Genomic DNA, 21,673 nt, shown 5'->3' on the forward strand with positions numbered 1-21,673 from the left:
TGTAGTGTTTTGTGTTTTTGTGTGAGGCTATGCAGCTCTAGGTTGCTTACTTTTTGTCATCTCCAGTTAGATGCAGCCTCCATTTTCACAGTGTATTTAAGAAAGCTATGAACCCGGCTGCAGCTGAATGATCATGACACGATTCAATTCATAGATTATAAATTTCATAATGTTCCGGCAAAGATCAAATGCCAACTACAACTAAAGATACAACCTTATACAAAACACACATGAATCAAAACAGAATTTAAAAAAAGGAGCACTACTTTTGTTATCGATTTGAGATCATCATCAGTCTGAAAATGTTTTATTAGTACAAATACAATGCAACCACAGTCAAAGAGCTGCAATACAACAAATCTGTGTTAATTATCAGTTGGTGACTTTCAGTGATTATTACCTTTCTACTTATTAAGGCAGACTCTTGAATATTCATGTAATGGTAATATTAAAAGACAATTTAAGCTTTAAATACATAGATCACAAAGTAATGTAAATGTATGGTGAATTTGGGATGGTCTTCTGGGTTTGCAGCATTTTGTTTATGAATGATGCTTTCATGAAGATGGATGGATGAATGAAAGAAAGAGCCTCTCTGGTCTCAGTAGTATAATTCCTGATCCCACCAACCTGAGAGATTACAAGCCATGGATTAATGAATACTGAAAAGATGTAGAGAAGTTAATGGTGATGATGAATTGATAAAGGTTAGAAGGAAGAATAAAGAATCCTGGCTTACTTCCTGGATATCTTCTGACTCCTAATTTCCTGATCTCATCATAAACAAAGATTAGAATACCATACGGAACAGGAACAAACCACCACTGGACTCTGGAGAGAAAACACAATATGTAACATTAGACCACATGCAACATCTACAAATGGACTACTTTTCTTTCTAATCCAGTCCGAGCTTGGATTCCAGATGTGTGCCTTTACCTGATAGGCATGAAATTGAAGATATTGGGCATTCCAGGGCAGTAACAAAGCAGATTACCCAGAAGGAGCTGGAAGACTATGGCAGAAACCAGAACTTTGTTCCTGCACAGAAATAAACAGAATAAAATGATCAAAACACCAACGTAGAATAAATCATCAAGCAGAGTTTTTTAACAATTTTAACAGAAATGCAATTTCCCCACACAGACTTGACATTATCAAACTATTCATAAATCACAAACTAAGTTATACTCAGCCTGTTTTCAAACAGTTTAAGAGGCTTAACTAGACTAACTTAAATAGCTAATTAAGGCTGTTTTAACTGATGTGAGTACAAGACAACGAGGGGTAACCATCTTGGAATAATGCATGAACACTCTGGAGTTGGACTTATGGCAAGTTTTCCTTTTCTTCCAATTCTGTCAATAACTGTGCATGCAGCATAATCTTTAGAGGTGTCAATTTGACCACAACACAGACACAGAATTAACCCTGTAAATATTTATGCGTAAACTTTGGCTATAAAGATATATCATGCATGTTAGGGATGGGTCTTCACTGACCTGAAGAAGCCTTGCTGGAACACAGAGAGACGGCGAGTTTTCCTGATCAGCACATCTGAGATCTGACAGATCTCTATGCTGACAAAAAACACAGTGTAGCACGTATACTGCTGGTACAACCTCTGACTGAAGCTCTGTAAGCAGAGGACATTAGGGAGGAGTTATTTGGTTACTATGCTGTTAAAAATTCAAATATTCCCTTGACCCAACCATTATTCGTAGGATTATATCATGAGACCAAAACATTTTTTTAAAAGGTGGGATCTAAAGTCTGTACTAACCCATTCTTGTCCATAGCTGTCCTGTAAGTCTTGAAGATGAACATCCTCCCAATGAGAACGCAGGCCGACACACAAGAGTGGATACCAGCCCTCCTGAGCCATGGCTGCGAAATAATCTGTAAAACCTGCATAAGACTGGATGGCTCCTGAAAACAAGAGAAGAAGAAAAAAAAAAAGGTGTCAATAATATCTTGTGTTTGAATAACAGCATATAAATCTAGATCAATGGCCTTGTGTCACAATTTAGCGGGGTAGTGGCTCAGTCTCCGCCAGAGGGATTCTCATTGCACCCTTGTTAATTAAGTATTGTCTTATCTGCTTTATCCTTCAAAATTGTAAAAGTAAGCAAAGTCTGTAAAAGGGCTGTGCATGTATTCATAGATTGTTTGCCTAGTTTGTCTTTTTTGTTTCGAGTTGAAGTAAATTTTCAGTTCAGCATACCTGCTCTCAATACAGCAATAAGATACAGACACCCACACAGTCTCACCTATCTGGAAGTATGAGTACACAGCCAGTGCTTCGTTTACCAGACGATGACAACGAGGGTTCCTGGGCTTCAGGTGCATGATGTCACTCTCTGCTTTCTCATAAGCCAGAGAGACAGAGGGGTACTGTAAAGAAGACACAGGAGTGACTTTACTATTAAGGTCACCAAATCACTCGTTATTAAAGGATAAGGTGAGTTTGTGGTGGTTCAAAATCAAAGTGTACGGGTCACAGTGAAATGCAATCAAATACTATGCAATCGTCATGTTTGGAAAATAAAAGACAATAGCCAGTGTAATGGCCCTAACTCATTTGCTTTCTTGCTGATCTGGAACTAATGACAGTTACTCACAATGTCAGTGGCCAGTTCGATGAACAGAATGGTGATGCAGCCCAGAGGAAGAGGCACACTGACGGTGATGTAGATCAGATATGGAGTCAGCTCAGGAATGTTCTTGGTTAGTGTGTAGGCAATAGACTTCTTCAAGTTGTCAAAGATAAGACGGCCTACACACACACACACACACAAACACACCTCAACTCAATAAAATGGCTCAATATACTCTATGTAAATATATAAACTACTCATTGTTCAGTATAGTTTTTTCACTTTTGTGTACTTAAACGTGTACTTAAATTGCATATAATAACCACAAGAATAATGTGATAACATTTGAGAGGCTGGTACTCTATGGCAATCCAAGTACTTTAACTATTCATCTGTTTTACTTCAGAATCATTGATAATATTTAAAATTCATGAACAGATACGGGGGTCATTATCTCATCCATGTACGACCACCATCACATGAGCAGATGACCATTAAGCCATGTCCCAGACCGTGAACCTAGGGTTAAGATTGTTTTTTCAAAAGCACACAGTCTCACCCTGCTCCACTCCAGTGACAATAGAAGCAAAGTTGTCGTCCAACAGGATCATGTCTGCAGCGTTCTTGGCAGCGTCTGACCCGGCGATCCCCATGGCGACGCCAATATCAGCCTTCTTAAGAGCTGGAGAGTCATTGACACCATCACCTGTCACGGCGACAATAGAGCCCTGGGGGGGGGAGAAAGATGAAAACATGTGGTCTGATCATACACGCTGGATATGAATACATGCAAACCAATCTCTTCCCCTGCTGCTTCCACATACACGATCCTCCCAGGGGACCATATTGAAAAAAGATGTTAGCTTTAAAGTTTCTACCCTTGATATCTTTTTATATTATATGCATAGGAAACATGATTTGGATGCATATTGCTTTTACATTATAAAATAAAATGTCCTTAATCATCTGTGGATTAAGAGGACACAGGTAGTAAAATGAGGTGTGTGTGTGTGTGTGTGTGTGTGTGTGTGTGTGTGTGTGTGTGTGTGTGTGTGTGTGTGTGTGTGTGTGTGTGTGTGTGTGTGTGTGTGTGTGTGTGTGTGTGTGTGTGTGTGTGTTTGTGCATATTTTTATGTGTATTTACCAGACGTTGACAACTCTCCACAATAATCAGTTTCTGCTGAGGAGATGTTCTTGCAAACACCATCTCAGGATGGTTTCGCAGTGCGTCATCCAGCTCTTCACTGCTCATGTCTTTCAGCTGACCACCGCTGATCACACAAGCACGGGCGTCCCTGCGCACAGACAACACAACAGAGTTACAAAAAATAAATACAAAAAAGGAACATGCATGCATTCAGCCACAGCAGTCCAGTGAAAATCTTGTGACAAGACGATGATGTAGGATTCTGTAGTTTTGTGTTGTAGTCTCACAGTAAGAAATAAACATTATACTGCAATGGATATAATATATCATGGGGATGAGCATTGTTCAAAGTGTCGACATCAGTTATGTTAATACCTCTTGTTGACTTGTTCAACAGGAATACGCTTCCTCTGCGCAATGTCTTCCACTGTTTCACTGCCTTCTGAGATGATGCCAACGTTAGCTGCTATTGCCCTTGCTGTAATTGGATGGTCCCCAGTCACCATGACAACCTGGAGAGAGATTGTATATATGCATAATTGCACGCACAAACACACACACACACACACACACACACAGGGAAATTAATATAGTCAAAGTGATAATGCAGTCTCTTGCACACAGTTAAAACGAGTCTAAATTAGCCCAAACAAGCCATTTGAGGGTATATGAGGCAATGTGAACACACCCTGATGCCAGCAGTACGACATTTCATCACTGCATCAGGTACAGTGGCTCTCGGGGGGTCAATCATTGAGATGAGACCGGCAAAGCACAATCCTGACGTGGGGAAATTCATCTCATCAGGGTCAAATGGACAGCCACGAGGATACTCCTTCTCATTCAGATAGAGATGACAGAAACCTAGCAGGGGGAAAAAATAACAGCAAAAGTTATATTACGGTTCCATTGTAAATCAAACAAGATGTCCATGTCCAATGACATGGTTATAAGCAACAAAACATAATGGTGAAATAATAATGATTGTGTATTTAGTTAGAAAAGGCTTTGGATTTTAAAAGCCACCAAAAATGTTTGCTTGCAAAAACATCAATATAAAAAAAAAATGTTTTTGCTACACTGTAAAAAAAAAAAAAAACAAGAACAAAAAAAGGAAATTACAGTTTTGGGAAAACCCCCCAAGTCACATGCTTAGGTTATTATGGGTCATAAGAATGCACCCTCACCCAGTACTCTCTCTCCCAGTCCTCCCAGGTCCATATAAGCTGTCTGAAAGGCTTCACTCCACTGTTCATCAAGAGGCAGCTCCTGGCCTTTTATCAAAATGGTGGAGCAGCGCTCTAAGATACGTTCTGGTGCTCCCTTCATCACCATCAGGTAGCGTAGGTCCAGAGGATCCTCCAGTTCATGGATAGAGAGCTGGAGAGAGAGAGAGATGGGTGGTAGAAGCTGAATAAAACCTAATCAGAGCACCTAGATCCAGTATAGTATAGTACATTATTATAACATTATCAAAGGAGGAAATTCCAATGATAGCATTAAATATAAAAAAAATATTGTTTTCCTTCTAAGCTTCTGGTTTATAATGAAGTAATCGATCAAGGATGATACAAAGCCCCACTCTCACCTGGAACTTGTTGGTGGAGTTGAAGGGCAGTTCCACCGCTTTCTTGAAGCGATTACGGTAGTCCACGATGTTCCCTACAGTTAGCTCGGTGAACTTCAGCAGAGCAGTCTCTGATGCATCTCCTACCACGAGCCTCTGTGTGATACACAAAGAGACAACGGGAACACATCTTTTCTTAGAATAAATTAGAGGGGGAATATGGCTTCCCTAATCCAAAAATAACAACGTAGGATGTGGTATTTTGTCAGATCACATGGATGTTGACAACAAATGTCTTAAAACTAAGCTTTTACCTTAGGAATAGGTACACCTTCCTGATCAGGTCTGAATGTAGCTCTGTTGCACAGGGAAGCCACCCTGGCCAGTGAACGCCATGTTTCTGATGACTGGTCAAAACTCTGCCCTGTAAACACACATCATCATATTACAAGATTACTCAATTTAAAATAACATTAATCCACCTATATTATAACTACATTTTACCATTGCTCTCAATAACAGTATTGATTGATTTGAACATGACATGTTTACCTGACTGATCTTCAGTGGTATCAGCAGCGTGGATGTGGTTGTCAAACCAAAGGTGAGCTACAGTCATCCTGTTCTGGGTCAGGGTACCCGTCTTATCAGAACAGATCACTGAAGTGGAGCCTAAACACAGATAGTTTTATGGGTAACACATGTACACCGTACATATATGCATGCTGTAATAACCTAATAGAGACCAAACTTCAACTGAAATCTGTACATCATAATATCCCTGAACTCAACAAAACTGGAAGGAACAGGATATGTCTGGTGTTCAGGCAAACAAACCTAATGTCTCCACAGCCTCCAGGTTCTTCACAACGCAGTTCTTCCTGGCGAGTCGTTTAGCAGTCAGAGACAGACAAACCTGTTAACCAAGACATAAAGGCAGTTACAGATTGACAGGTTAATACAGAACCTACAGCACATATGATGAACTAAACCTTCCACATTCATTTTGCATGTATTCACTAACACACGGGCTGTGATTTAGCATGGGTGCCATTATTCAGAAATGAGAATTCATACAGTTCAGAGGATAAACATAATGGAAACAAGACAACATACTACGAATGGTATGAGAAATTCACATTCGTTGAGGTGACTCACAGTAACTGTAGCAAGTAGCCCCTCTGGCACATAAGCCACCACGATAGCCATGAAGAAGATCATGGCTTCCAAGAAGGCATATCCGATGAACATGGCAACCACGAAAAAGGTAAACCCGAAAAAGATTGCAAGACCGGCGATGATGTCAACAAAATGTTCGATTTCTATGGCAATAGGTGTCTTTTCGTTGCCGACGCCACTCGCCAAGGTGGCAATTCGACCGATGATGGTGCGATCCCCAGTGCTAATGATCATTCCAGTAGCTATACCTGGAGAGGAGAGGTTATTCTTGAGTTTACCAACTATAAAATACTTAAATAAATGACTAAATATATCACATCTAGTCCAGGGTTTGTAGTATGCGCTGCTTACTGTACCTTCCAGACAAGTTGTAGAGAAGAAAGCAATGTTTCTAGTCTCCAGTGGATTCTCATGAGTACATTCTGGACTCCTGGTTTGCGGTTCAGACTCGCCTGTCAAAGAGGAGTTGTCCACCTGGCACACAAAGTATATTAACAAATAGATCATTACATGTCCACATGAAAAAAAGGGGGTAAGAATGGCCCAACAAATATGGCACAATACACTTCATCCTGGTTATTCAAAAACATTACCCCAACTGGCCTCATATGCTGTAAAATACCTATGTAAATACTTACTAGATTACACTGGCCAGCCTACTCAGGATGCTATAATTAAGGGGTTGAAATTGGTATTCCAAATACTAGCAAACCAACTTCGACAAAATGTAGACAGAATACAGTATATACTGATTTATGTGAACCCAATAAAAGTCTGAGCTTGCATCAAAACATGTATCATTAGTCCATATGAATGTTATACAGTATAGTATCCTGTATCAAGTGATCTACCTTGCAGGCCTGACTAGTGATGATGCGAATGTCAGCAGGGACTCTGTCTCCTCCTTTGATCTCCACCAAATCCCCCACCACCAGCTGGTAGGCGTTGATCTGGTTTTTCTGTCCATCACGGATCACAATGGCTTGCTATTTTTGAAGATCCGGTGTAAATAAACAAGATACAAGGAGATAAACACATGGAGAAAGACACAGAGTGAGAGAGGAAAACACGAGTGTGATTGAAAAAGGAAAAAGATAAACAATGATAGGACGAACTAGCCATTGATATTAAATTCCAACAATGTGCCGATATGGAGTTGCCCTTTTTAAATAAGTTATGTGCGACTTACCTGTGGCACCAGATTCTTGAAGCTGGCAATGATGTTGGTACTCTTGAATTCTTGGTAGTAACCAAAGCAACCAGTTACCACGACGACAGCAATGAGAGTGATGGCCAGGTACAGCTGGAGTGAGAAAGGACACATTATCAAAAAAACCAGTTAGCTAGCAATGACCCTGTCGCTGTCCCCCCTTTTTTTCCTCATTGTCTCCGTCCCTCTCTGTTCTCTCCGGCTCAAAGAAATCCCCATAAGCCAAAAATGCTTTGTTTAGTTTGTTTTCACAGGGTACTAAAGGAGAACAACTTTAAATGGAAATATAACATACATTGTCAAAGCAGGTGACGTTCCCTCTCGCAAGTTCAATTCCAAAAGCGATAAAGCAGATGCAAGCTGCGACCCACATCAGACACTGCAGCCCTCCAGCCAGCTGCCTGGCAAACTTCACATACTCTGGAGTTCCTTTAGGAGGCTTCAGTTCATTAGGACCGTCTCTCTCCAAGACTTGTGCGGCAAAGGTGGAGGTCAAACCCTGTGGATGGAGAACGGAAAAACACATAAAATATTGAAACTATAAAATAAAGAAACTATAAACCACAAGGAAGAAGGAAATTGGGAGGATGTTGGATATGGGTGAAGAGAAAAGTAAGTAAGTGCATAAAATGAAGGAGAATGAAGCGAAAAAATTACAAGACACTAACAAAAGACAAACATTAAAGAAAATAAAGTCAGTACGTAAGAAATGTCTTACCTTGGTAACACTAGTGTTGTACCTCAATTCTAGTTCTTCAATTGTAATCTCATGGTCGTCCTGCAGGATGAGACAGATTGTCAGATTCATTGAGAGCAACCCAAACGTTTAGAGGGTAGATCAGAGTCAATCAAGGAGAATTCTTCATAGCGGGTTGGTTGTAGCTTGATGCTTATTAATGGACAGAGAGTTCATTACTGAGTATTCCCACTACTGTGAAGCCCTGAGGCTTCTGTCTTTACTTACTATATCCATTTCTTTCTTCATGCCCTCCATTCTTTCCTTCTTATTGATCTTTTTCTTCTTCTTCTTATTGTCCATGTCTCCATCCATCTGGAACATGTCGTACGTGTCCTAAAGGCAGATAGTGATTAGCAAAGTGTTTACATGCATACATTATTGAAAGAATAACTTCAACAAAACTATACATAAATACTTTTTTAAAAGTATTAGTGAAGTAAGGTCCAGTCTACCTAAAAGCCCGACCAATAATTCACAAGGTGAATGGTTAAGGGTTGCCTACCTTTTTACTCATGGTTGCAGTGTTAAGGGACTGCTCTCCTAAATCTATGGAGGTCCAGACCACTCGATCCTTCTTCTTTGCCCCCGAAATTTTGGCAGTCAGCTAGGGTCCAGTCCAAAACACACACCCTGTTTCTCTCTCTCTCTCTCACTCACACACACACACACACAATGGTCAGAAACAGAACTGATTTTCTGGAGAAGCCTTTTATATATGACAACTCCCCTTTTTTATAGGCACATGCGCACAAATACCTTCGGACACATACACACATGTATGTTTAAACACGCACTTTAAGACGACTACCTGCGTAGAATGGTACCTCAGGTAGCAACAATGTCACCCCTAGGCAGGTCACACAACACACACACACATACACGAATACACTCATATCAAGCTATGCTGGTATCTCTTATCTACCCTCTGCACGTTTCTTTTCATGATAAACTGATTGGAGTAAAGAGGAAAAGAACAGTGAAGGTTAACAGACCAATGTCATTCCTACCAGTAGACCTGACATTAACGGGCATCAATTTACTTTGACTGCTGCTCTACACTACTGAAGTCTAGCATTGGTCATTAAGTCATTCTGGAAGATGAAATTGCCTTTATATAGTAAGCATTTGCCTAACTGTGAATCACTGGCTTTACTAGTAAATGGGAAATTTGCCATCTTTCCTGCTGCCATATACATAACTATGTACTAAGACAAGGAATGCCACAAAACAAAATACAAAGAGAGGACATCCGGCAGAAAATAGCCTGTCGCTACAGTAACTGTATGTGTGTTTACGCTGATGACCACACACTACTTCTATCCATCACATTTGATTATTACACTCCTTGCTGCAGGTGTGTGCACCTCATTTATCATTACATCTACAGACTGTAATTTAGAGTAACAGGTGGTTCTACAACTAAATTCTGAGTTTTGCTGTCATTGACATTCACGCTAAGCACTAACCTGCGCCTGGCTGAGGGTCATTATATCAGATATGCGTCAGCAGGCCTCTCTACCATGCTCTCTAAATATCAAGCACCTCTGTCAAAGAATCATTACACATGTAGAGGTTAAAACAGGCACACTTTGGAGATGGATGCAGATAGTGATAGATATTGCGTACAGAAAATATCCCACTTAAGACACATGCAGCAAACTTATAATACTAGACATTATCATAAATCACTGCACAAAATGGGAACACAACTCCTTTTAAAAACGCAGTTTTGTGAATCCTGTTATGTTGTTCTATCCTATATTGAAGAGAAGTAAGTAAAAATGGAGGTCACCCTGCCCCTTAACTGTACCTGGCCAGAACATGTTGCATGCTGGGTAAACAAGAGCCAGGTGAGATAAGTTGTGTTTAAGAGAGTCAATATTGTTTTGAGCTGTATACTGTAGAGTGACAGTGGCTGTGTAATCAAAGCAACGTTATCTGCCTGATTTTATCAGCGCTAATTAAACATTACTGGGGCTACAAGTGAGGAGGGAGAGAATAGATGCATTACATGGGATGAATGGGGTAACGAAGAAGTGACAGACGGGTAACACTCATGCACACTCCCTGCTCTCTAGAGATAAATGAAGTACGACCCTGAGCCTTCCTCGTAGCATTGCATTCACATTAGTTTGTAGCACTTATTGTATTTGTATTAGTTTGTTGCACTTATTGTATTTGTATTAGTTTGTAGCACTTATTGTATTCGTATTAGTTTGTTGCACTTATTGTATTTGTAGTTTGTGCACTTATTGTATAGCACTTATTGTATTCGTATTAGTTTGTTGCAATTATTGTTTTCGTAGTAATTTGCCTCTGCACTATACTTCTGCTCTGGTTTATGCTTTGAGATGCTTGTTTAAGAAAGGAGATGCACTTATGACTTCTGGTGACTAGTAGTTCTCTTGAATACCTATGTTGAATACACTTCCTGTAAGTCACTTTGGATAAAAGCGTCTGCTACATGACTGTAATGTAATGTAATGTAATGTAATGTAATGTAATGTAATGTAATAATGTAATAATGTAATGTGATGTAATATAATGTATGTAATGTAATGTAATGTGATGTAATATAATATAATATAATGTAATGTGATGAATTAAAGGTGTTGGCTCACTCAGATTACAGAAAAAGCTAAGTCTGTTGCAGTTTAAACTTTAGGGGGTTATTTATCAATGCAGCACTAAAGCATTCTTAAGAAAGGCACAAAGAAAGAAGTTCTTGAGTTGCATTTAGGGAAATGCATAAAAGAGTCAGGCTCTCTGCCTCCTTCCAGTTTGACCACCTTTGTTTGTTTTAACCGGTCTCTTGTGAGTCCTAACTGTAAGGAGGGACTCGAACCTCTAACCTCTGACCCTTCCACTGCTGGAGTCGCCTTTTGCGCAATGCATGCCGGGTAGATTTATGTCCGACTCTGACGTCATGAACACGTGGGCAACGATGACCTCAGAGAGGAGGCGGCCGCAGGTTTTAGAGCCGACTGCATGGCGCAGTGCATGATGGGAAACGCTGCTGTCTCCTGATCAGAGAGCTGATTGGCTCTTAGTTTACAGGCGCAGTGCATGATGGGAAACGCTGCTGTCTGATCAGAGAGCTGATTGGCTCTTAGTTTAGAGGCGCAGTGCATGATGGGAAACGCTGCTGTCTGATCAGAGAGCTGATTGGCTCTTAGTTTAGAGGCGCAGTGCATGATGGGAAACGCTGCTGTCTGATCAGAGAGCTGATTGGCTCTTAGTTTAGAGGCGCAGTGCATGATGGGAAACGCTGCTGTCTGATCAGAGAGCTGATTGGCTCTTAGTTTAGACAACAAACATTATTTTCTGTGTAATTGTAAGATTTGACGTTAGATTGTTGGCTAGTGGACTCACGGTGTGCAATGATGTGGCTGATAATAATAATAATATTAATAATATTAATAATAATATATAAGGTTATTTATCTAGTATCTGTAAATAAAGATATTTATTGAGAAAGCCTTATTAAGTTGATAAGATAAGATAAGATAATAGCTTTAGTTAGTCCCGCAGCATTTGTTAGGTTTACAGCAGCATGAGTTTAATTTCCAACCTGATGTCAAAATGTTCAGTCAGAGAACTGGAATGTGTGAAGTCCATAGATTAACCATTGTGGGACTAATAAAGGCTTAATTATTATTATTAATTATTATTATTAATTAGTTGTTGAAGCATCAGAAAACCTTTTAAAATGATGAGACTTGACTGCAGTTTGTTTCATCGTTGCTGTTGTTAGTTATTGCTAGTTCTGTTAGTTGTTAGTTATTAGCTGTTAGTTGTTAGTTATTAGCTGTTAGTTGTTAGTTATTAGCTGTTAGTTGTTAGTTATTAGTTGTTAGTTATTAGCTGTTAGTTGTTAGTTATTAGTTGTTAGTTATTAGCTGTTAGTTGTTAGTTATTAGCTGTTAGTTGAGACTTTGCGTGGTTGGAGTCAGTCGAACGTTTCTGGCCAATTACAGCTGCGTCACGTGATACCGCACCGTGACGTCACTTTCCTGCGACTACTTCTGACAGATAGCTCCATGTGAACATCTTTCTCCTAAGTTCTCTTTAATCACAGGTAAGTCACGCATCAGTAGCTAGCTGGTGTCTGTGTAGCTGCTGTCTGTGTGTAATCACGGGTTAATGAGGGTTAACGAGGGTTAACGGGGGAGGAAGAGACGCGGCCGCTCGTTTCTTCCTTTTAGCGACAAGGTCAGGATTGTACGTTACGTTACTTTACGTTACCACTCCCCACTGCGCTTCTATTAACGTCACACTGTAACGAGGGATGTCTTTCCAATCGAAATAACAGCCACAGACATAACTGATCTCAACCTAGCTGTGTTATTGTGAACCTGCGTTATGAGTTACACAACTATCCTCGTTGGCAGCATTACACTATCCAAGCGCTATATTTACATTATGTCATTTTTGCTCATTTAAATTGAATAAATGAAGGATCAGCTCATTGCTGAGTAACCTTTAACCTGGTAACCTGTCCTTTTAACCCAACGTGTTGCTTAACTCTCCACTGCCCCTTAGGTTCGGTGTGAGATGGTGACCTCAGCTGCTGACTTGTGAGAAACCTTCTATCTCCTTTCCTCCCCCTGGCTGCTGTCTTGTCTCTCAGACCCAATGGCCAGCCGCCTTTTGGGCAGACATGCCCGTCTGCTCTGCAGGGCCTCCTGCAGGACGCCAGCTGCAGCTGCCCGCCTGCCTCCGCTTGTTGCTGGCCCTGCAGAGATGAAGAGGGCTCAGGGCTGGCCACGGGTTACAGAAAGGTTCATGTGCAATGGAAGGACAATTCCCCAAGAAGACCACTTTGAAACTATGCCTCCACGGACCCAGCTGGATGACGAACTGGAAAAGGCAGTAGTGCCAGAAGACATCCTGGTTGCTTGGGCAGAGCATGGACAGAATGGCAATCAAGCTGCTAATGCCCTGATGAGGTGGACTCTGTTGGTGCTGAAGACGAAGGGCAAGTTTAAGGAGCAAAAACCAGAACTGATGAGCGATTCAAGGCTACTTGTCATTTTTGATACAGTATCACAGCAGGTGAGGAAGCAACATACAGAGATGGACTGGTGTTATTATTATGTATGAAAACTGACATCTAATCCAAGCCGTTGTGCTTTCCTGTTAAGATTGATTGCTCATTTCTGTGTATTGTTTTATTCCAGCTGACTGCAGTGTGGAATGGCAATCTAGTGTCTGTCTTGCGAGCTTTCTGGATTATGGGTGTGCCCTCCACTGATCCACTACTCAATTCTATCCAGACCGAAGTCTTGTGGCGAGTCCGCAGGCTAACCTACAAGCAGTTGGGCTACCTGGCAAATTGGGGAGCAGGCAGGAAAGGACAGCAGGATGTGGCAATAGTGAATGCTGTATTAAAACAGCTGGAACTGCGTTGGACTGAAATTGCTGATGCTAAAACTGTCAGTACACTGATAGCCAATGGACGAAGCATGTCACCTACCTTGCTAGACAGACTCGAAGACAAGGTATCAAAGTCAAAAACATCTGTCATCATTTAACACAACGTTAATTGCTCAGTTAAACATGTCAACCCTGCCTTAACTTTACTGTCTACACAACACTAGACCAGGTTGGTAGGAAACTGAATATTAATTTCTGTCTCTAAAAGCTTGAAAGTATTTTACCCTGGAGAAGGAACAGGAAAGTAATGTTATAAACTCGTTAAAAGCATAAATCACATATGTGTTTAATGTAAAATTTAAGCATATACAAAAAACATAATGCCATTTACTTGGTTACTTATGAGTATGCACTGGCTAGAATATATTTCAGTCTGGAGAGGCCAGTTTGTGTAAACAATAATCACTTTCTTGCAAAATGAGTAAGTAAAATGATTGTACACCTATGAACAACATGAGTCTACCCTAAACTTATGGGATCGTGTTAGAAGGTCAATTAGCCCCCGTAATCCCAAACCATAGTGCAATACTTTCTGTCTGTATTGCAGGCTTTGGAGCTCGCAGAGGGCTTTTCAGCCGAGGACATCCGCAGAGTCTGTGTGTCTTTGGCAGCTCAGAGCCGCAGATCTGTCCCGCTGCTCAGAGCTCTGTCCTACCACCTTCTCCAGAAGTCCTCGTCAGAGTTCACCACTCCACTCATACTGGACATGGCTTTTGCATACGGTAATAACACTTATTGTTATATATTCAATAACGCAGAAGGAATGCATAAACCAAATTAATATAGTGTATATCCACGTCTTTATTGCCCCATCTGTCTTTTTATTGGTTTGATTTAGTCTTGCTTTCTTTTTCTTGATTATAAAGATGTTTCAAGGAATAGCTAAAGTCTTTAATTCAGACAGCAGATAAGTGCAGAGCAGAGAAATGGAAGCTAGTTTAGAGAAACCTACAGCCTGGTAAATTTGTGGCTGAAGGCATTCAAGATCATAGACAATGGACTTGTAACTATCATCATTCAAAAAAATTGAAAATGGAAGCTTTAATGTCAAAAGAACTAGTCTGTCAATTATAAAACATGATTTGTTAAACTTGACTATTCCATTACCTATGCTGGACTATTAGCAAAAATAGTCATGGGTAAACAGCTTAATGTCTAGTACAAGTCAGAACAGATTAAAGCAGCCGTCTGCTCAGTAACAAATTGTATAATGCTAACAGTAACCAACTTTCCTGTTGCTCCTCCATAGGGAAGTTGAATTTCCAACATTCTCAGGTATTTCAGCGAATGGCCTCAGAGTTGTTACCCAGAGTCCCTGAGCTCAGCCCTGTCGATGTCACACGCTTTGCTAAATCCCTGGGCTTCCTCAAATGGCTCCACGTCCCTCTCTTTGAGGCCTTTGCTGAGGTCAGTAATACATCTTGGACTAACTCTCATTCAGATCATTTTGAAAAGTGCTTTATCTCTCATTAACTAAGTATTTGAATAAATGTTTTCCTGCTCACTGTCTTAACACTCTCCATACATTTTTTTCACCAGCACTTCACTGCAAACAGTGAGAAGTACAGTACCCTTCAGCATTGTAATCTGCTCATGACTTTTGCCAGACTGAACTTCCAGCCCAGCAAAGGAGAAGAGTTCTTTAGCAAGGTACTAATAACATTAAAGGTTGTCTGTTGACTGAACATGGTTGCTTCTACTTCCCACCTTAAACTTATTCTTGATATGTGCCATTTTGTGTAAAGGTTCACTCTATGCTGGAGGGCTCTCTCTCTGGCCTGGAGCCCTTCTTGCAGACAGATGTGGTTTGGGCATTATGTGTGCTACAGCAGGCCAAGCCTGACTACCTCATCCCCCTCACACAACAGAATCACATTACCAAACTGTCAGGTAAGACCCATAGCTGTGGGCGTTCATTCTTCTTCTGTTTTTGATAAATAGTGAATTTGTAAATATGCAGATTTACACTTTGTATTAAGACAGTTAAGCTCACTTAAATGGCAGCATACATGTAGTCAGCAGTTTAAGGAACCTGCTCCTTTAAACTAGTAGAGGCTGGTTAAAGTGGTTCAGGCACCTAGTAAAATTGCCCTCATCCGGCTTTTCTCACTAAGCCATAAAGGATATTAAGAGTTTTATTAGCTTGGTTGATTTGGCCCACAGACTATAGAAATGATGACTTATTCACATATATGTATATTTTTTTACTCTTTACCTTCTGGGAACTGCCAAAATACCACTGTTGCTCAGTAGATGGCAGTGCTGCACCAATAGATTTCCCGTTAAACAGGGGCATTAATCCCACTGTCTCACAGATCCCAAGCAGAGCGTTGATTACTAAAACATTCATGAAGTGGTTTTCAAAATACTTTATGCAAGTGGGCTGGCAGCACTCATTCTATTTCTGTTGTCTTTTCCTTCTGTAGAGGGCAGGCCAGCTCGAGTGGAGAATTATCAGCTGAAGCTCCTCCACATTGCTGCTACTCTCCACTTAGAGCACCCAGGTTCTTCAGATACTCCATCCTCCCTGAAGGCCCTGTCTGTACCGGTCAAGCACCCCCCCCTCTCCCCCCTGCGGAGAAGCCTTAGAGAGAATTTACAGAGTTTGGTGGGTGGGAGGACAGAGGCCCTTCGCACTGGCATTGACACCGTTTATGGATGGACTATTGGTAAGTATAGCCCATATAAGATATCTTTTGACATCACATGCATATCATGCTGTCTGCTCCTCTTATTACTGGAGCTTTACAAAACTTTTACACTGAACATTTATCACATTATCTGTAAAGATGGAGTGTCATTCAGTCAGAGAGCTATTTAACAACTGACATGCCTTTCTCTAATCAGATGGTGAGCTGGTGGTGGATTGTGACAACAAACCTGTTGATTTGTTGATGCTGAAAGCCCCTCACCTTCCCAGTGGAGGAGGAGACCAGCCTCTACCTGCTGGGGTACATCGGTGAGTCATAGAGGGGGAATCCTATGGGCTTGAGTTGTTAAAGATTTACTTTTGCTTTTGTCCCTTTTTTTTTTTTTTTTTTAAAAATGCTGCATCTTTTGCTCTAGCTGTCTAAAGTTATTTTATTTCTCTTTGCTCCATTTATCGCCATCTGCTTTTAGGCTTGCTTTCCTGGCTTGGGAATTTCCAAACTTTGGCTCAAAGAGTAAAGACCTCCTGGGACGCTTTGTCATGATGAAGCGACATCTCCAGTTGGCCGGCTTCATCACAGTGGAGGTAGGGAGAGGCAGGAGAACGGGATAACCCATATTTTTGGCAGTGTTTGTGGACATGGTTGAGTTACTTCAAAGTAAAACTTGTTTTTAATTGTGATTATGTTATTTTGTCTAATCCTGTAGATGGGATGTGCTGAGCTACTTGTCCTTCAGCTCAATTTTCATGACAAACTCATAAAGCGCAATGTTGTGTTTTTTGGGAGAGAAGAACAGAGGCCACGAAAGCAGCACTGCTGTATCTGACAGTCTTAGGCCATGCCAGCAATGGACCCAGTACTTTGGTAGAGCAAATAGTCAGCTTGGCTCCGCTGCAGTCTGTGGTATAAATAGAGCTGCTGCTGCACTCTCTGTCTCATCTAGGCCAATGCAAGCGCTCTCTCTCATCTAGAACACCCTCCTTAGCCAATAGTAGCATCGGTTGCCTCTCAGGTTTTGCATTGATGCAGGATTTGTGAACAGGGCAACCGCAGGTACCTGAGACTAAAAACAGTGTCTTAAATGTGTCTGTATGTATGTGAATATCAAAGTTTTACAAGTGTGTTCTCTTAAGCACTCACTGATAATGAGAAGGTACTTGCTCACTAGCCTTTTAAAGAAATGTTTTTAAATCCATTATTTTTGTCCTATTTCAGGTGCAGTATTATGAGTGGCTGGAGCTGAAGACAGATTGGCAGAAGTTGGCGTACCTGAAGGATAAAATAGGGAAGGCCGTGGCCGAGGACATGGCCAAGTGAACCAATCAGTCTTGCAGACTTTTAAATCAAAGCTCCTAATCCAATGGGACCACGGGGACTACACATGCAAACCCACATTCACAATCAAAACAAGCAGCATTGCAGAAAAGCTCTCTCGTACTTTGTCAGGCAAAAAAAACCAAACTTATTTTCACTCTGGTTCCCTTGGCAACATGTGGGGCTTTCCCTGTTTCCATGGTGATGGTGAGCAAGACTTTTAGAGCCAAAGAGAGACAGAAATAAACATAAAAGAGAGTCCCTCTGTAGAAATAATGTAATCCACGACTAAGTCTTTGTTTCTGCAATTAACCTGTGAAAACAAGCAACCAGGCCATTTGTATAATTTTGGCCAAAACGTTGGGTTTAATATCATCATGTGAATAGATTGGAATAATTTAATCTCTGTGAATGTGTGTCAACTTGTTATGGAATAAATTGTTTTATTGCCATTTTTACTTGTTTTGTGTGACAATTCTTGCATGCACAGTCAAGGCCTGTTGCAGTCGGTAATGTTTGGTGTGGTATTCAGATAGGATATGCATAATTTCACATGTGGCAGCCAGTGGCACACCTCACTGGCATACTGGTGCGTGTGATCAGTATTGGCAAACATTTATTGAATCAGCATAGAGCAGGGTTGACGAGTATTTTCACAGCTTCGCTAACATAAATGACAGCTATTTTGTTATTTTGTTCATATATTGTTTTCTGTATTTTTTAAATCACTAAGTATAGAACGTTTGCATAGTAGATGAATTGACAGCATTTCGCTTCTTCGAATCCTCTGTTGAATTTTGATTGATATCTTTAAATTTCACACTGAATCTATGTTTGTGCATTAATGTAAATGTTTGTTAAAGAGCAACAGCCTTTTTATGAAGGGTAAAACTCACAGATCAACACTTTGCTGACCCATGAAACTGCTTACACAACATCATGGGCAGCAGCAGCACTGACATCAGAGGCTGTTAAATGGCAAAGGGAAGTTGATTGATGAGTGCAAGTCTGTGCAGATGAGAGAGAAGGAGTTCAACTGAAAGGGAGCCTAAGGATATTACAAGCCAGAGCAGAAAATAAGGTTACACAAAACAGCGAACAGGAAATATAAATTGTATCTCTGATAAACAATCACTTGGGCCATGTTGCCTACCTCCCTGTTCCTGATAATTCTGGATTAATGGATCGATTGATGGACTGATGACAAAGAACCCAGCTAGCACTTCTAGTATTGAACTCCTTAGTAGTATCTCCTGTTTGATGGGTTAGAAGTGTGCAGTTGCAGCCAATCTCCGTATTAAAGCAATGCAGCTTTATTGCTACTCAACACATCACACAAACAGTACTTTAATATAAAACAATCCTGGAAACACATTGTTCTCTTCTCTGCCTCTGACTGATACCTGAGAAGGGCAGCTGTGCACAGGTCACCTACTATTGAGATGATAATGTACAATCACCGTTTTCCTTTTTAAGGTCAACCGAGTTGCAGGGAGGTTATTAGACATTATTTAGTATGAAGCACTTCTGCTGAGCTGGCAATCTATTTCGGAAAGTTTAAGGGTTGCCATGGAAACTGTCATTGACGATTAATTGGCTCAGTGCTGCTGCCCCCTCTTTCTGTTTCGATCTATATTTCCCTCACTTTTTGCCTATAAGAGCAGAGGTATAATGAAGGAGAACAAGCAGGAGTGCAGTAGAGGTGGATAAGATGGAGAGCAGACAGATGCCATAGCTTGCCCTCAGGGGAAATGTCTCCTTGTTGAATCCTTGGGGAATGAATGTAATGAGAAGGAGGCAGATGGCATAATTAGCAGAATACTTTTCGGTTTCGTTTCAGCTCTTTTTTTCCCCCTTGGTTCTCCCTCCTCTGCTTGATTTCTCCATTTTCCTCTTGTTTTTGCAGTACTGGTCCTTTCCTTCAAGGTTGAGGGCAGCACTGAGAGAGTTGCGCAAATCTGCTGACATCATCCCCCAAGATCCAGTCAGCTTGGTTGAGAGAGGAGGGAGAGAGAGATACGGGGAGGAAGGGAGGGAGGGAATCAGGATGTGGGCATCAAGAGAGGATACTGCAGCTCCCTCTCAGAATCTACACACACACACACACACACACACACACACACACACACACATACTGTATATTCAGATGAACTGGATCATGAGGCTCTAAAACACACGCCCACATCAGCAGCATCACTCTGCTGCACCACAGAGAGAGATCAACGCACACTCCCCATCTCTCACTCTTTCTCTTCTCTGTCTCATACACAAACACACACACATAGACGGACACGTGCTGCAGGGAGGATCCGAGTGTTGGGTCGCTGAGCATTTAAGGTCCCCCCTCCCTTTCTTCTTCTTTCTCACTCTCTCACTCCCTCCCCTTGTTCACCTTGTCTGTTCCGGCTATATGGTTTATTGTTGCGTCAGAGCCAAAGAGAGCCAGCGAGAAGCATGCCGGGGGAGAGCTCCCACAGATCTGTCCCCACCGACAAACATCCAGAACAGGGAGCTGAGGAGACAGGGCTCCCTGGACCAGGTAGGATATCTTGGGGTTGGGGATGGAGAAGGAAGAAAGAGGAAATTAAGCAGGTAGATGCGATCAAAGACAGAGACAAGGGCATAATTAGAGGAGAGAGGACGAGGATAGTATAGAACAGGAAGATAGTGTTAAATAGATTGTGGCAGGGGTGGAGTGAGGGGGAGAGTTAGCAGGATAGAAGCATGGCTGATATAGAGACTACTAGGCTAGTTAAAGTGTAAGAGACTGTTAGGTTAACAGTATCTGCTTAAAACTGCCATGTGGCATCACTTCTGTCTGTCTGTTGACATGCGAGTCTGAGTAAGCTGAGATTCAGTTGCATGTTAGCCTCCTCACTAAACTGCAGGTTGTATCCACCTCCAGCAGCTATAAGCAGCCACCCTAAAGCCTAAAGCCTCCATTGCTATTAACTTACAATCCCTCATCTAAATGACCGACTCCCAAATGCTTTGTGTGATTCCTATTCATCCAACCCCAAGCCCCCGTCCTCATCTGAATCCCGGCCCCATCTCCCCCCCACCCTAACCCTGACATCCTCACCCCTATCCCTCATCCCGCTGCCCCATCTTTAGCCCCGGCGCCACCCTATCTGCATCCACATCTCCCCAGCAAATTTGCGAGCTCGAAGCTTAGAATGGCTCCTCCCTTCCCCCAGCAGGAACATGACACAGCAGCATGTTATGTTCCTGTGTTCCTTGTGTGTTCCTAAGACACTCTGTAGGAACACACAAGCACAAAAGCTTTTTTCACAAATCTTGTCTGTTATTGCTCATGTTGCTGCTGTATATGTGATGTTATGAAATCATGGAAAATGAGAATAGGGAGATGGAGATAAGGGAAGATAATTTTGTGTCAGTGCAGATGGGTGATTGGGATGGTCAAATTGTTTTTTTATTTGTCCCCTTAATTACAGTCAGGCAATAATGGTCAGACTGAGTGTGATGGCGTTGGGACAAAGTCTGACTTCTTTGTTTCTTAGCTTTCATGAGAACAGTCTATACTGTAGCAAAGGCCTAACAGTTATGATGGATAACCTAAATGGCTATTATGGAAACTCCCTGCCTCCTCTCTGCTAGAGATAGTTTACAGTGGTTTGCTATTTTGGAAACGTTTCTGCTTTCTCTTCATCATTGGCCTGATCTGTGCTTAGGCTTGGCATTATTTTAAGGTTTCTTGGCCTGAATCTTGGGAGCAGAGGGAGGAGAGAGAATTGTCGGATGCCCTAGTTACAACTTGTATTCTAGCACATACTTGATGAAAGAGGAGAGATTAGAAGATAGATTATGACTAA

At 41.4% G+C, this 21,673-nt stretch overlaps 2 protein-coding genes across 3 annotated transcripts; one reads left to right on the plus strand and one right to left on the minus strand.

Annotated features, from left to right (window-relative positions):
* Nucleotides 1-446: 446 nt before the first annotated feature.
* On the minus strand, nucleotides 447-8,953 carry LOC129109106 (potassium-transporting ATPase alpha chain 1). Its single transcript, XM_054621067.1, has 24 exons — nucleotides 8,942-8,953; nucleotides 8,665-8,772; nucleotides 8,419-8,478; nucleotides 7,996-8,199; nucleotides 7,680-7,793; nucleotides 7,342-7,476; nucleotides 6,847-6,964; nucleotides 6,470-6,738; nucleotides 6,149-6,227; nucleotides 5,864-5,983; nucleotides 5,626-5,735; nucleotides 5,333-5,467; nucleotides 4,932-5,124; nucleotides 4,433-4,608; nucleotides 4,120-4,256; nucleotides 3,742-3,892; nucleotides 3,157-3,325; nucleotides 2,622-2,776; nucleotides 2,271-2,394; nucleotides 1,784-1,929; nucleotides 1,503-1,636; nucleotides 940-1,041; nucleotides 740-831; nucleotides 447-630 (listed from the first exon to the last, which is right to left on the minus strand). The coding sequence occupies exons 1-24, from the start codon at nucleotides 8,951-8,953 to the stop codon at nucleotides 602-604; spliced, it is 3,072 nt and encodes a 1,023-aa protein (XP_054477042.1). The 3' UTR covers nucleotides 447-601.
* A 3,446-nt stretch (nucleotides 8,954-12,399) lies between these two features.
* On the plus strand, nucleotides 12,400-18,286 carry tbrg4 (transforming growth factor beta regulator 4). Of its 2 annotated transcripts, XM_054621807.1 has the most exons (11): nucleotides 12,400-12,517; nucleotides 12,982-13,494; nucleotides 13,620-13,940; nucleotides 14,423-14,597; nucleotides 15,125-15,282; nucleotides 15,415-15,525; nucleotides 15,621-15,765; nucleotides 16,302-16,544; nucleotides 16,723-16,834; nucleotides 16,996-17,110; nucleotides 17,742-18,286. In XM_054621807.1, exons 2-11 carry the CDS (start codon nucleotides 13,075-13,077, stop codon nucleotides 17,841-17,843), a joined length of 1,902 nt encoding a protein of 633 aa, XP_054477782.1. In that variant the 5' UTR covers nucleotides 12,400-12,517; nucleotides 12,982-13,074; the 3' UTR covers nucleotides 17,844-18,286. The 2 variants fall into 2 exon arrangements, with proteins under 2 accessions (XP_054477782.1, XP_054477783.1); XM_054621808.1 differs by lacking the exon at nucleotides 16,996-17,110.
* Nucleotides 18,287-21,673: the final 3,387 nt, after the last annotated feature.

Source organism: Anoplopoma fimbria, chromosome 20 (genome assembly GCF_027596085.1).
Source record: "Anoplopoma fimbria isolate UVic2021 breed Golden Eagle Sablefish chromosome 20, Afim_UVic_2022, whole genome shotgun sequence".
Lineage (NCBI taxonomy): Eukaryota > Metazoa > Chordata > Actinopteri > Perciformes > Anoplopomatidae > Anoplopoma > Anoplopoma fimbria.